This window comes from Fringilla coelebs (genome assembly GCF_963513975.1).
Source record: "Fringilla coelebs genome assembly, chromosome: 15".
Classification (NCBI taxonomy): domain Eukaryota; kingdom Metazoa; phylum Chordata; class Aves; order Passeriformes; family Fringillidae; genus Fringilla; species Fringilla coelebs.
In genome coordinates this window covers 15681466-15694704 of record NC_140041.1, presented here as the reverse complement: position 1 = coordinate 15694704, position 13239 = coordinate 15681466, and the positions used below count along the sequence as shown (strand labels likewise).

General features: G+C 65.7%; 1 protein-coding gene across 1 annotated transcript; it reads right to left on the bottom strand.

Annotated features, from left to right (window-relative positions):
- Positions 1 to 392: 392 nt before the first annotated feature.
- UNC5A (unc-5 netrin receptor A) lies at positions 393 to 12854 on the bottom strand (the record flags this gene model as incomplete). Its single annotated transcript, XM_084215825.1, has 16 exons — positions 393 to 552; positions 761 to 936; positions 1021 to 1185; positions 1281 to 1430; positions 1525 to 1758; positions 1830 to 1998; positions 2078 to 2165; positions 2257 to 2556; positions 2963 to 3151; positions 3236 to 3400; positions 3589 to 3756; positions 3870 to 4050; positions 4162 to 4265; positions 4342 to 4485; positions 4625 to 4846; positions 12740 to 12854. 16 exons carry the CDS (start codon positions 12852 to 12854, stop codon positions 393 to 395), a joined length of 2730 nt encoding a protein of 909 aa, XP_084071951.1.
- Between the last annotated feature and the right edge of the window lie 385 nt (positions 12855 to 13239).

Here is a 13239-nt window from a genome sequence, read left to right as displayed (position 1 = left end):
GACCCCCCGCCCGCGGCACCGCTATGTACATAAGGCCAAGTGTAAATACTTGAATGCACTTAATACAGAATTAAAAAAACGGGCTTTACACAACACGGCACGGGGCCTGGGGCTGCCTGGCCCCACACGCAGACACCACGACGGCACCGCACGCACGACGCACACCCCGTGCCCCCCCAGTCCCCCACCATGGGGCTCTGGGACCCCCAGGGCTGGGCTGAGTCCAGCCGCCACAGTGCTGGAGGGGCCTTACTGCCATGGGGCAGGGGCATCCTGCCCTCCCAAGGGGGCCAGGTAGTCCTCCTCGTGCGCTGTGGGGCAGTAGGAGCCTGGTGGGCCAGCCAGGGCCCCCCCTTAGCCCCATGGTGGTGGTCCCCTGGGACCCGCCATGCTCAGCACTCAGCCTCCGAGAAGAGGGCACCGTCCTGCTTGCCGACCTCGGCCACGGCGGCAGCCAGCTGGGAGAGGTTGCCATTGGGGAAGTGCCGTGCTTCCCACAAGTTGAGGATCATGGCTGTGGGGCTGGCCTTCGAGGCGAAGAAGCTGAGATGGCTGGAAGGGGACAGAGAGACCATGTCAGGGCACAGGGATGGCTCTACATCCCATTATCAGCCCCATGCTAGCCTCACCTTGTTCAGCAGCCCTCTCCCGGGATCCCACAGCATTCCAGCATCCATCCATAGGTGCAGGATGAGGCCAGAGCCCCTGCCTCCCTCCAGGATACCACCCTGTCCCCAGCACTGTCCTCAGTCAGCATTACCTGTCAAGGTTGAGCTTTTGTGCCAGTGTCCTCCAGTCAGCTCCCCGTGTGCCAGGCGGGTCCAGGCTGCTGATGATCTTTTGGCGGATGAGGAAGGGGATCTTGAAGGCACTGGGGCCCACCAGAGCTGGGGTGCCCACCTCGTCGGGGACCAGCCAGTCTGAAAACCTTGTGTCCTAGGGGAGAGCACGAACAGGGAGGGAAGGGGATGTGAGGCAGTCCTATGGCCACACCAAGGAGTGGCCCAGTCCTGCTCTCACCTTGGCGATGTTGAAGTTGACAGTGAAGCTCTGCCCATCTCCCTCCACCTGCCAGACCCATATCTTGCAGGCCAGCTCACAGGTGCTGGTGCTCAGGCGCTCCAGGGTGAAGGTGCAATGCAGGAAGGGCTGCAGCCCGCTCCAGATGTGGTAGAAGGGGATCTCCTGCAGTGGGGTGACAGAGCTGGGGGGTGTCAGAGTGGCAGGGACACCTCCCTGCACCTCTATCCCCATCCCCACACACTGGCCAGACTCCTCACCTGGTAGCTGGCGAGGAGCTTGCTCTTCCAGAGGGAGCTGGGCATATCGTGGATGGAGAGGCGCAGGTTGTGGTAACTGTCCTTGAAGTGCAGCACCCGGGGAGCTCCGATCAGCTGCCCTCCCAGCTGCTTCTCCAGCTGGATCACCTCCTGCCAGCACAAGCAGCAGTCAGGCAGGAGATGCCACACACCAGGAGCGCAGCTCTCACTCCAACCAGGATGGGTGGGTCGGGGACCCCGGTACCTTGAGGACGTCCTGGGTGTCACTGAGGCAGTAGACGCGGATGTTGTACTCAAGCGAGGGGCAGGCGGCTGGCGCAAACAGGACCAGCTTGAGGCGCTTGGAGGCCGCCATGCTGAGGGACTCCCCGACCAGGGCAAAGCGCCCCAGCTGCTCTGTGAACACGTAGCAAGCCTGCGCTTCCAGCTGGCAGTAGTACAGCTCTGTGCACGGCTCAGCGCCCAGCTGCAGCACGTCCTACCAGGCAGAGATGCACCTCAGCCGTGGCTGTCCCTCCTCCATTCTTGAAACCCCTTGCCCCTGCTCACCTCCCAGGTGCCCTCGCAGGACTGCTTCTTCAGCCGGATGCTCCAGTTCTCAGCACTGGCTTCCACGCAGTGGCCCATGGCCAGGATGGCAGGGCGGGTGAGGAGGACCCCGGGGGGGCCACAGCTGACAATGGGGCTCAGCAGCGTCTGGCAGCCAGCCAGGGGCAGCCTGGGGCAGCGATGGGGGCAGCTGAGTCAGGACAGAACTCCCTTCAACAGCCCCGTGCCCCAGCGGCCCCAGCACCTACCTCACCTCCTCCTGCTTGTGCAGGGTAAGATAGACCTCATAGATCTTCCCCCGTGGGATGGCATCGGGTGGGATGAGCAGGCTGATCCCTGTGTGGGAATGGGGGTGCAGACAGGGGGTGAGCCCCATGAGGACCCTGCCTGGCCTGGGCAGTGCTCTGGAATCCCTACCCCATTGTACCTGTGTTGGGGATCATAAGCCTCCCCCCCAGGAAGTTGAAGGTGCCATAGGCCATGTTGTTGGTGCCGCGGGGCAGCGAGCGGAAGTAGCTCTGTGTGGAGAGCCGGGCCACGAAGTCAGCACCCTCGGCAGCGGGCGAGCTGTGGTGCAGCGTGTGCCGTCCAGCACCCAGCGGGCTCAGCAGGTGCCCATTGGGCAGCTGGAGCTTGGCAGGGCCATCCTGGCGTGGGCAGAGCGAGCCCTGGTAGGTCATGGTGGTGGTGCTGAGGTCTGGCTGGATGGTGAGCAGGCTGGGGTTGTCTGCAGCACAGAGCAAGCAACTGTGGTGCCGGGGCAAGGAGAAAACAGGGGGTTCCCAGCAGTGGTACACAGACACAGTCAGCTTGAGAGGGCATGGGGCACCCTGCTCCATAGTGAGGACCCCATAGGGCACAGCCACCACCCCATGGGATCTTACGCTATGTGGCACAGAGCACTGACCCCACAGTCAGGGACTCTAAGATGCAAAGTCCCTAGGTCAAGGATCCCATAAGGCAAAGAATCAACTCAAGACCAGGGACCCCACAGGGCACAGACCCCCACCTGTAGGGGATGCCCTGAAGCAGACAGCCCCTGCCCAGAGACTCCCTGGCAGGTATGGCCACCTGCAGGTCAAAGGAACACCCTGTCTCAGTGTGGGTGCACTGTCCCTGCAACACTCACTCACCAGCCTTGCTGGGTTTGATGCTGACGGGCTGGAAGCCGGCAGTGAGGATGGAGGAATCAGCCACATCAGCGTCCAGGCCCCCCTTCTTGCGGCAGTACACCAGCACCCCCACCAGCAGCAGCAGCACCAGGCACACGGCCACGGCCACCAGCCCCACATACAGTGCTACGTCCTCTGCGCCGGGGGCAGCTGTATGGGACAGGGCATCAGAACACATGGTCACCCCCCGGTCCCCTCTCCCACCGACAACCCTGCCATCCCCACCGTGCTCACCGTGGGTGCAGAGTTCAGAGGTGCAGTTACGGGTGTCCAGCTCGGGGCCATGACAATCCCGGCCTCCGTTGCGCGGCGCTGGCTCCGAGCACTCGCGGCTGCGCCAGTGGGTGCATTCGGCCCCACACTCTGACCATTTGCTCCATTCCGACCAGGCACCATCCACTGCAGGCACAGCTTGGGATCAGTGCCCTGCTGCCACCCCCCTTCCCTGCCCCAGGGCTGGCAGAGACGGACACATAGGGAAATCGGAGGACGAGACATCTGGTGGGGACAGGGACTGCAATGGGCGCAGTGGGGAGTGCAGCATCGGCACGACGGGGCGGTGGCGGTGCCCCGAGCAGGGCAGGTACCTGGGCAGAGGGTGGTGCAGGCGGTTTTCTGCACATTTTGGCCCTCACAGAAAGCACCCCCATTGAGGGGTGTGGGGTTGGTGCACGTCCGGCTCCGCTTCTGCCAGCCCCGTCCACAGCTGGTGCTGCAGCCTGACCACTGCGTCCACGTTGACCAGCCGCCGTTCACTGGGTGGAGAGGGAGCCGTCAGCACCCTGCCACTAAGGGGACGCAGGGAGGGACAGGACAGGGAGAGTGACACCAGGGCAGCGTGGTGGGGACTGGCGTGCAGGGACCATACCGTAGACAGTGATGGCAGCAGAGGCGCTGCGGCGACGGGCCACGATGTTTTTAGCCACGCAGGTGTAGTTGGCGGTGTCAGCCAGGCGGGCCTGACGCAGCACCAGGCTGTGCTCTGGCGTCACGTAGACGTTGGCATCCAGTTCTGGGTCCACCAGCTCCTCGTTGCGCAGCCACTCCACCTGTAGGGCACAGGGACGTCACTGGGTGCCTGCCTGGGATCACACACATCATCGCCCTGGATGAGGGGTATCCTCAGCCACATCCTGTCCTGCCCAGCTGCAAGGACCCACCTCAGCCGGGGGGATGCCCTCGGGAGGGCGACATGGCAGCACGATGCCCTGCTCAATGGAGACCTCCCTGGCTGTTGGCTCCTGCTCGAAGTTCTTGCGCAGATCTGGGGAGGCACAGGGGTGAGATGGGGGGCTGGGGCCGGTGCCCCACACTCTGTCCAGACACCTGCAGACACTCACAGGCAATGCGCACAAAAGCCTTCTGGCTCTTGGTGGTGCCAGAGGAGCTCCAGGCCACGCACTGGCACCAGTACTCCTCCAGCCCAAAGATCTTCTCCACTTGCTGACGGGTGACCTCGATGCGCACTTCCATCACTGGCAGCCCTGGGACCGGACAGTGGCACGTCACACTTACACGCCAGGAGCTGTCCCTGATGCCCCAGCCCCAGGCAAGCCCCACCAAGGGTGGCACATGTGGCTCCCCAGGAGTGGGGCTGGCACCGCCGCTCCTGCTGGCGCTCACCAGTGCTGCGGTCGGTGCTGTGCTGCGTAACGTGGTCACCTTGGTGCACCCACTCGCCATTGCACTTGAAGTAGATCTGCGTGGCAGGGGTGGCACGGCAGGCCAGGCTCACTGCCTTGTTCTTCACAATGTAGACATCCTCCGGCTCCAGCTGGAAGTGTGGCAGCAGGTCTGAGGATGCGCCAGATGCCGGGTTGGCCACGGTTGCGCTTTGCTGAGCACCTGTGGAGAGATGGGGCTCGGCCACCTCCACGTGCCCTGGCTGGGACATCACCCACACCGGCACAGCCACGTGCCAGTGGCCCTGTGCCTCCTCACTGTCCCTTCCACCAGCAGTGCGGCAGCCCTGTCCCACCCTGCCATCCATCAGGGAAAGCAGCCACGCAGTGGCTGTGCCCGCTGAACCCTTGCCGATCCCTCATGTCCTCACTTAGCACTAATGAAAAGGAAATGTAGTGTGACCAACAAGGGCCATTGCTCACGCCTGCGGGGCGCCTGCCACCCCCTTCTCCAGCATGCTGTGAGGCACTGACCAAGGGCCACATCCTGCCCTGCTGCACCCCAGAGTGTCACAGGGACGCTGGACAAGGAGTGGTGACATGGCAGGGAAGCACAGCAGTGCATCCTATCCTGTGCCACTGATGCTCACACTTACACGGCACATAGGGGCTGGCTGTCCCCAGGGTGGTGAGGATGGCTCAGTGCTGGACACACATGCCCCCATGGGGACAGCAGTGCTGGGGACACGTGGCACACTTCCACGGTATCCACATCCCCCAACCCAGATAAGGCCAGGTGTCTCTTCTCCCCCCACCCCGCCGGTGCCTGCTGTGGAAAGAGTTAATAAACCAGGGCCCTAAATAAGCATTTGATTAACAAACGATAAAATAGCGATTGTGTCACTGAATGAAGCTGTAATTGCTGCTGCTAATTGGCTGGTTAGGATTTAATAAGCAATTAAATGGGATGGAATGCGCAGTAATTAAGTACCTTCGTTTGGCAACCACCAGCCACTCCCCATGTGCCCGTGGGACCCCACTGCCTGTGCCCACCCCGGCTGGCTCCGCCCGGCACGGCCGCCTGCCTGATGGGAACGCGAGGGACACGGGGGTCCCTTGGGCCGTGCCTGAGTCCCCCAGGGAGGCTCCAGGCCCTGCCGCTCCCCCCAGCTGGCTCAGGCCCCTCGGAGCCGGGGAGTGGGTGCGGACGAGCCCGCCGCGATGCCCGCCGGGACGGGCAAGGTGCGGCAGCTAATTTACGCGGGGAAGATAAACGGCGACCATAACGCGCCGGTTATTACCCCATCAGCACTTTTACAATGTCACTGGCAATTAATTTAATTAAAACTCCTGTCGGGGATATACAGGCATTTCATATTTCACTGGTTTAACGACCCCCCCAGCCGCAGCCTGGGGCCGGCCCGGGGGTCACGGCACGGACAGGCGCTGCGGTCCCCGGCGCGGTGCTGTCCCCGTGCCGGCTGCGGCACAGCCCGCCGCATCACCCGCGGGTCCCGCTGCTGTGCCTGCTGCTCGGGCACCTCGGGTGCCCACACTGCACTACCCGTGCTGGCATGTGGGCTCTGGGTAAATAAACCCAATTTATTTATGAAATGCCATGTTTGCTGTTGCACAGCATCGCGGCTGCCTCCCGCCCGGGCGGCTGTGGCAGACGCGCCGCGTGAACTGTGCTGCGGGACCAGCTTTTTAATCACACGTGAAATGAGTACAGCGATTGCCGAGCTGCGTGTCTATCCATCACGGCTGAGTGGAGGGGCGCAGGGAGCCTGGGACCAGCAGCAAGGCATGGAGGAGGCAGGATGGGTAAGGAGCCCCAGCAGCTGCCCACCCAAGCGGGGTGCTGGGTGCATTGTGGGCAGGGTGGGGGGAGCATGGACAGCAAACAGAGCTGGGGATGTGCAGCAGAGTCAGGGTGCTGCTCAGCCCTGGATGTTTGGCTGCTGCGCCCTGTGCCAGCCACCGGTGAGGCTCTGTGCTGCGGTGTGGGCATGGATGGAGCCATGTGGCACAGCCAGGAGGCTGGAGCCAGCCTGGAGCCCTGTGAGGGAGCAGGGGAGCTATGATCTGGGCGCCCCATGCACCACAGGCACCCCCTTCATGACGCGTACCCTACACACCGTGGGCTCTGCACGCGCTGTGAGCACCCCACGCACCCTGTGACCATCCAATGGACCATGGCCCCCCCACGCATCACAGTTACGCCAAACACCTCGGGGATCTCATGCACTGTGGATGTATGTCACACACTCTGTGGGCACCTCACATCCCCACGCCCTTCTGCCACCTCCATGCCCTGTGGGGCCCCCTCGTCCTGTTGACCCCTCCATGCCACAGCCATTCTTCACAGCGTGGGCATCTCCCACAGCACAGACACGGCCCCAGCACAGGCTCCCAGCACCCCATTGCTGCCCCGCTCTCTGCAGCCCCCTCCATGCACTGCGGACCCCCCGTGTCCTGTGGGTCCCCCCAGAGCGTGGCACCCCCAGCCCGTGGGTGCGGGCGCAGCGTGGGCGCCCCGTGGGCAGCGGCCCCCCACGTGGCGCGTGCCGGCTCCCGCATCCGCCTCGCGCTCACCTGCCGCTGCGTTGTCATGGAAACAGGCGAGATGCTTATGTCACCTTGGCAAAGGGAACCGGGGAACTTCGGCGGGGACGACGGGGAACAAGCGGACGGGGTGGGGGGGCCCTGGGTTCCGCACGCCCCTCGCCCCTCCCTCACCGTGGCACGGCACAGCCTCGGCCGTTCTCCCTGCAGCCAAAGGAGTGACTGGGAGCACAGTTTGCTCCAGCACTGATAAATCTCAGCCTGTAAGGTCGGTGCATTAAGCAGGGCTTTAATATCAATTATCCCCCGGACACGTGGGCTAACGGGTGGTGTCTGATGGAGGGGAAGGGTGGTGGGCTCAGGAACAAGTCTGTGACAGCCAGCTCAGGGTGCAAGGGGATGTGGACACCCCGCTGTGAGCTCTGGGCACCCACCCCTGCCTTTGTCACAGCACTGTGGGACCCCCAGCTCCTCCTGTTCCCCATGTACAAAGCTCCCCCTGTTTCCTGCCACCCCAGGTGGTTACACAGCCTCTCACCATAGCACCTGGGCTCCCCAGCAGCAGAAACGCCAGGTGTACTGGTGTTACTGGTCAAGGAGAGACCGCAGGACACCGCACTGCCCATTTTGGGGGTGTGGGGGGGGGCACTGATAGGCCACCAGGCTCCCATGGGTGCCTCAGTATGGTCCCTCTGGTCGTCAAGGGGCTGACCCTGCCTGGGTGATGGTGCCAAGTCCCTAGCAGTGCCGGGAGCAGCCTGGTGGGTGCCTCCGTGCCTGCCGCGGGGAGACACTGAGAAGGTCAGCGTGCTCTTGGCGAGGAGAAGCTGCGGCAGCGCCAGCCCCGGCACCGGCACGGCCACTGGGAGCCCACGGGGCACAGCTGCCCCTGGGAGGGAGCAGGTGGCCGCCTGCAGTGGGACAGTGGCATGGGTCTGTCTGAACACTGCTGCCCACCACATCAGCCACCCCCGATGGGGCATCCCACACCATCCTCCCTCTGCCCCCCGCATGCTCCCCTGCCTGCTGCTGCCACTCTGGGGACCTCAATGCCAGCACCTGCCTCCACCACTGTGCCCCTCCGTGGACTTCCCCAAATCCCCGTGGGCTTTGCAGCGGGCAGATTTGCTCCCAGCTGGTGCCCCATCCATCGAGTCGTGCCAGGCCTGGCACACCATTAACATGAAAGATTTCCTTGCAGTTTGCTGGCGCTCAGCCTTCACCCCAGCATCAGGTAATTAAAGCCATAATTGCTGTTGATTGCTTCGGCCTTAACGAGGGAAGGGTGGGCATCAGGGGCAGGGTAGAGGGTGCCCAGCTGTTCCCAGGGGAGCCTGCGGGTGCCAACCCTGCAGACAGGGGGTCCCTGTCGCTGGCACTTTGCTCTCTGCAGGGTGCAGAGAAGGGAACTGGCACAACTCACCACAATCAAAAAGCTCGTCTGAGGCTTTGAGCTGGGTACAGTCCTGCTGGGAGAGGCTGGCTCTGAGGCACGATCAGTTGGTGTTGTCTCTGGGAGACCCCCCAGGCGTGGGCCACAGCACTGCCCAGCTGCTCTGACCCTCACCTGGGCCATCAGGACATTGCCAAACACTTCCCTTGCACCCACCCCTCCACCCCACACAGTCCCACAGCAATGCCAGGCGGGTGCCAGTGCCAGCCCCGGCTGGGCAGAGTGCCAGCAGGGTCGGATGCCAATGCTGGGCAGCAGGACCTGGCTCCTGGCCAGCCTGGCGTGTGCTGAGCACTGGGGACGATGTGACTATGGGCACACAATGCCAAGGCTACCTCCATGCTCCAATGGGCACCGCATCCCTGGGGGTGCCCCCTCCCCTACCCTGGACCGTGTCCCCAATTTTCTGGCATGTCCCCACGAGCTGGCCATTGTCTGGGCCCCTCAGGCGTGTGGCCCACGTGTGCCAGTCCTAGGGCCACGGGGGAGGCTGGGTGGAGGTGCCTGTCTCCCGGTGAGTGCCTGGCAGCGTCTGGGCGCTGATGAAGCGGTTGTGAATGAATTAGGCGGGTTTGCATGACAATGGAGATGCCTAATTACGGATTTGAGCTGATACTGCTCTCCCCATTACATGCAATTAGCATGTGCCAGGGCGGGCAGGGCTCCCAGCGCAGCCCAGGGCTGCACGCCCTGGCTGTGCCCGCACATGACCCCCGCTGCACCATGCCCGGGGTCTGGGGACAATGGTGCCAGTGCCACCAAAGACAGCCGGAGGTGGCAGCCCCTCCCCAGGGACCATCTCTGCCTGCTTGAGGGCTACCAGCCCCGGCATCCAGCACTGGGTATTCTTCCCCAGGCACACACAGAGCCTGAGAGGGGACATGTTCCCGACCCACTCTGGGTAGCTGAAGAGCCCCACAGACCCCAGACCCTCTGTGCCAGCAGGACTCGTGCCAAGACCTGCACTGCATGGGGAAGGGGTCCCGTGCTCAGTGCAGGATAAGGGGGTCCCCCAGCCCAGTCGAGCACTGGGATGGTGGAGGACACAAGGCTGCCCCAGTGCAACGTGCAGGATCTGTCTCTGGGGTCTTGATCCTGAGAAGCTGAGTGGGTTTCCTGGCTCTCCTTTAACTGATGGTGGGAAGCAAAAGCTTTGCAAAGCCCTGGCCCCACCGGGAGGAGTGTCAAGGTCACCCTCAGTCCTGCATCCCATCGGAACAGGCAGGGGACAACAGTCCCAGGTGCCAGTGTCCAGCCCCACAGTCTCCCCTCTCACCCACGGGTGTCACTCAGTGGTGATGGCAGCCCTGGCACCTCACAACGCTATGGCAGCAAGGGCTGTCTGAGAGATCTGGGACCTGAGAACCCCATCCTGCCGGAGCCCTGGCAGAGCAGGGTCTGGGGGCCCATGGGGAGCAACCTGCCTGACACCCCTCTGAGAGCAGCACCCAAAGAGCAGGCAGATGGCAGAGCCAAGGGGTACTGGGCAACTCGGACTGACTGGATGAGGACAGGGTCCCAGTGTGCCCAGTCTGGAGCCAGCCCACCTCAGCCTTCCCATGAGCAGACATCCAATCCATAGACCAGCGACTGTGCTGACAGACAGAGCAGTGCTGGCATGGGGCATGCACCCCTGGGCACAGGGAAGGGGGGACAGTGGGACATGCACAGCACTCAATCCCCATGCCAACATACCTTGGGCACCAGCACGGTAACAGGGTGGCCTCGTGTGCTGCTGGCCACCCGGTGGGCCAGGCTGCAAGGTGCCTGCAGTGACTCCGGGGGTGCCCAGCCCCTGGTGGCACCGTCAGCATCCCGGTTCCCTCCCGCAAGCACCTGCCAGGCTCTGCACGCTTTGATGTAGTGCCAGCCCTGCGTGGCACCGAGCCAGAACAAACAGCCCTGGGCAGGCTGCGTCTGCCGCGTGTTCGTGCTGACAGCCGGCACGGCACTGCACGGCAGCTTCCCGGTGCCCGGCGCACTCCAGCCCTGCCCGCCCCCCTGCGCTCCTGCCCACCCCACAGAGGCACCAGTGCCCGGCCAGGCACAGGTTGTAGGGTGCTGTATGATGCAACGACCTGGGGTGCCAGGCTGTGGGGCATCAGGCTGCGGAGTGCAGTGGTTGGGGGCTGTCTGCTGGAGCCCGGTGGTCTCTGGCAGCCCAGGGAAGTCAGCAGCACAACGTGGCTCGTGCACGGTCAGAGCAGAGTCCATGGCTCCGGCCAGAGGAGCTGGAGCAGGAGCTGCTGTGGGGCTGGGGCAGGAAATGTGCTAGGGCCTGGCACTGGCTGCAATGATGCCAAGGGGAAGGGCCCACGGCACAACTGGGCCAGGGGCAGCTCTTGGGAAGGACCCAGCCCCCCTGCCCTTGCCCCCCTGCCGCTGCAGCAGCCGAGCAGGGCAGCCCCCCACCTTGGGAGTTCGCCCCTCACTGCTGCCCGGGGGTGACCCCCAGTCCTCGTGGCTGTTCTCGCCCTTCCCCTGCAGGCTCCAGCGGATAGGCAGCTCACAACCAGGGACCCTGCTCCACCGGCAGGCAGGGGCCCTTTGCCTGCACACCTGGGTTTGCTGTCCCCAGCCTGTGGCTTGATGAGCCTGGTGAGGGGAGCTGTGCCATGCCACACTGTGCCATGCCTTGCCAGCCTGGAGCAGAGGCCCAGCCTGCCCCGCTGGTGCCAAGCAGTGGCTGTGCAGGTGACTGGGCTCAGTTGCGCTGCGGCCGGCTGTGAGCTGCCTGCCAAGCGAGAGATGGGGACCAGCACCACACCACACTGTCCGAGCTGGGGCTGGCACCTCCGGGCTGCTCACACCTCCTGTCACAGGGCTGGCATGAAGTGCTCTGGTGCACCCCTGCCCTTCTGTCCCCCATCTCCATCAATCCTCACAGTTCCCACAGCTGCCGTGGGGACAGCCGTGGTCCATGCCCAGCTGGGGTTGGGTACCCACAGCACCCTCCATATAGAGTCCCCTACACCCAAGAGGTGCCCACCCACCGCGCCGTCTCTGCAGCGTCCCCCTGCAGACGGGGCCATGCTGGGAACGCGGGGTCCCTGGGGATGCCCAGACGGTTGTGGGGAGCACTGGGGTTACAGCCCCTCTGGGCGTCTGCCGTGCCCGCCAACGCACTGAAACCCTGCTAGGGGACATCTCTGCTGTCGGATGGAGGGTCGGGGAGCCGGGACCCTCGGGCTCAGAGGGGGGGTCCCGTTCCCCTCACGGGTGCCCCGCAGAGCTCACGTCCAGCCTCGCGCAGCTCCCCGCCCCCCGCCTGGTCCTTTGTCTGCAGCCGCCACTTCCCGTCTGCCGTGACACCTGCCAGCGGCCGCCAGCCCCGGGCACCCACCGTACTCCCGGCCGCCGACCCCACGGACCGGCCGCCGGAGCGACCAAGCCCCGGGGGTCCACGCGGCCGTTCCCGCTCCTACCGGGTCCTGCCCTGGGGGGCATTGCCGGGGGAAGCCGTGCTCCGGACCGTCCGCGTCTGCAGCACCACCGATACAGTCCCGCATGCTCCCCGCACGACCACCCACGCGCACCCCCGCGGCGTGACAGCACCCTCCGGGCTATCCCGTCACCGCGGTCCCCCGTGTCCCGGCCAAGTGATGGCAGCGGCAGGAACACTGTGCCAGCGGCAGGGATGCTGTGCGTTGGGCAGGGACAACACGCGTGGGGCAGGTGCGCTGCGGACGCCGCTGCCCGGCACTGGCAGGGCCCCGGGGGAACGGAGCCGTGGCGGGGAGCGCCAGCCCCCCCCCAGTGCGGGCAGCGTCCGGGGCAGTGCCGGCGGGACACGCGTGTGCGGCCACGCTTGGGCGAGGGGCGGGGGGCGGCAGTGCCCGCCGTGGGGCGGGGGACACATCCCCGTTCTGGGAGGGCGCGCCACCAGCACTCGAACCTCCCAGAGCCAGCGGGCATCCCGCACGGCGAACGAACGGTCCCCGTCCCCGGGAGAGCACCGGCGTCCCGCAGGACGCCCACCCGCGGCCGCTCCCCGGGTGACCTTGCCCGGCGCCCAGTCCCGGTGCCGGGTCCCCGCCGCGCCGCCGGTCCCCCCTCCCGCCCAGAGCGCGGTGCCCGCGGGAGGCGGCGGTGACTCACCGGCGGCGGCGAGCAGGGCAGCGGCGAGCAGGGCACCGAGCGGCCCCGGCGCGGCGGCGGCAGCGGCGGCGGCGGCGGCGGGGGGGGCCCGGCGGCGGGGCGGCCGCGCACCCATGGCGCGCCCCGCGGAGCGCTGCGGGGCGAGGGAGCAGGGCGGGCCGCGCTCCGCGCCGCCCTCAGCGGGCCATGGCGCCCCCGCCACCGCCACCGGCCCCGCCGCGGCTGCCGCCCGCCGCCGCGCCGCTCCGCTCCGCCCGGGCGCCGCCAATGCGGGGCGGGAGCGCGGACCCGCCCGCGGAAGGGACGGCGCAACAGCTGGGCGCGCCCCCGCCGCCGCCCCCCGCCCGCAACGCCGGCACCGCTCCCCCCGCTGGCACTGCATCCCCCGCCTCTGCACACACCCGAGCCGGCACGGGAGGTCCGCACCGTCCCCGAGCGGAGAGCAGCGCGGCTCCCCCGGCACGCTTTCCCCCCGGGCACGGCGCATCCCCCCGGCACGG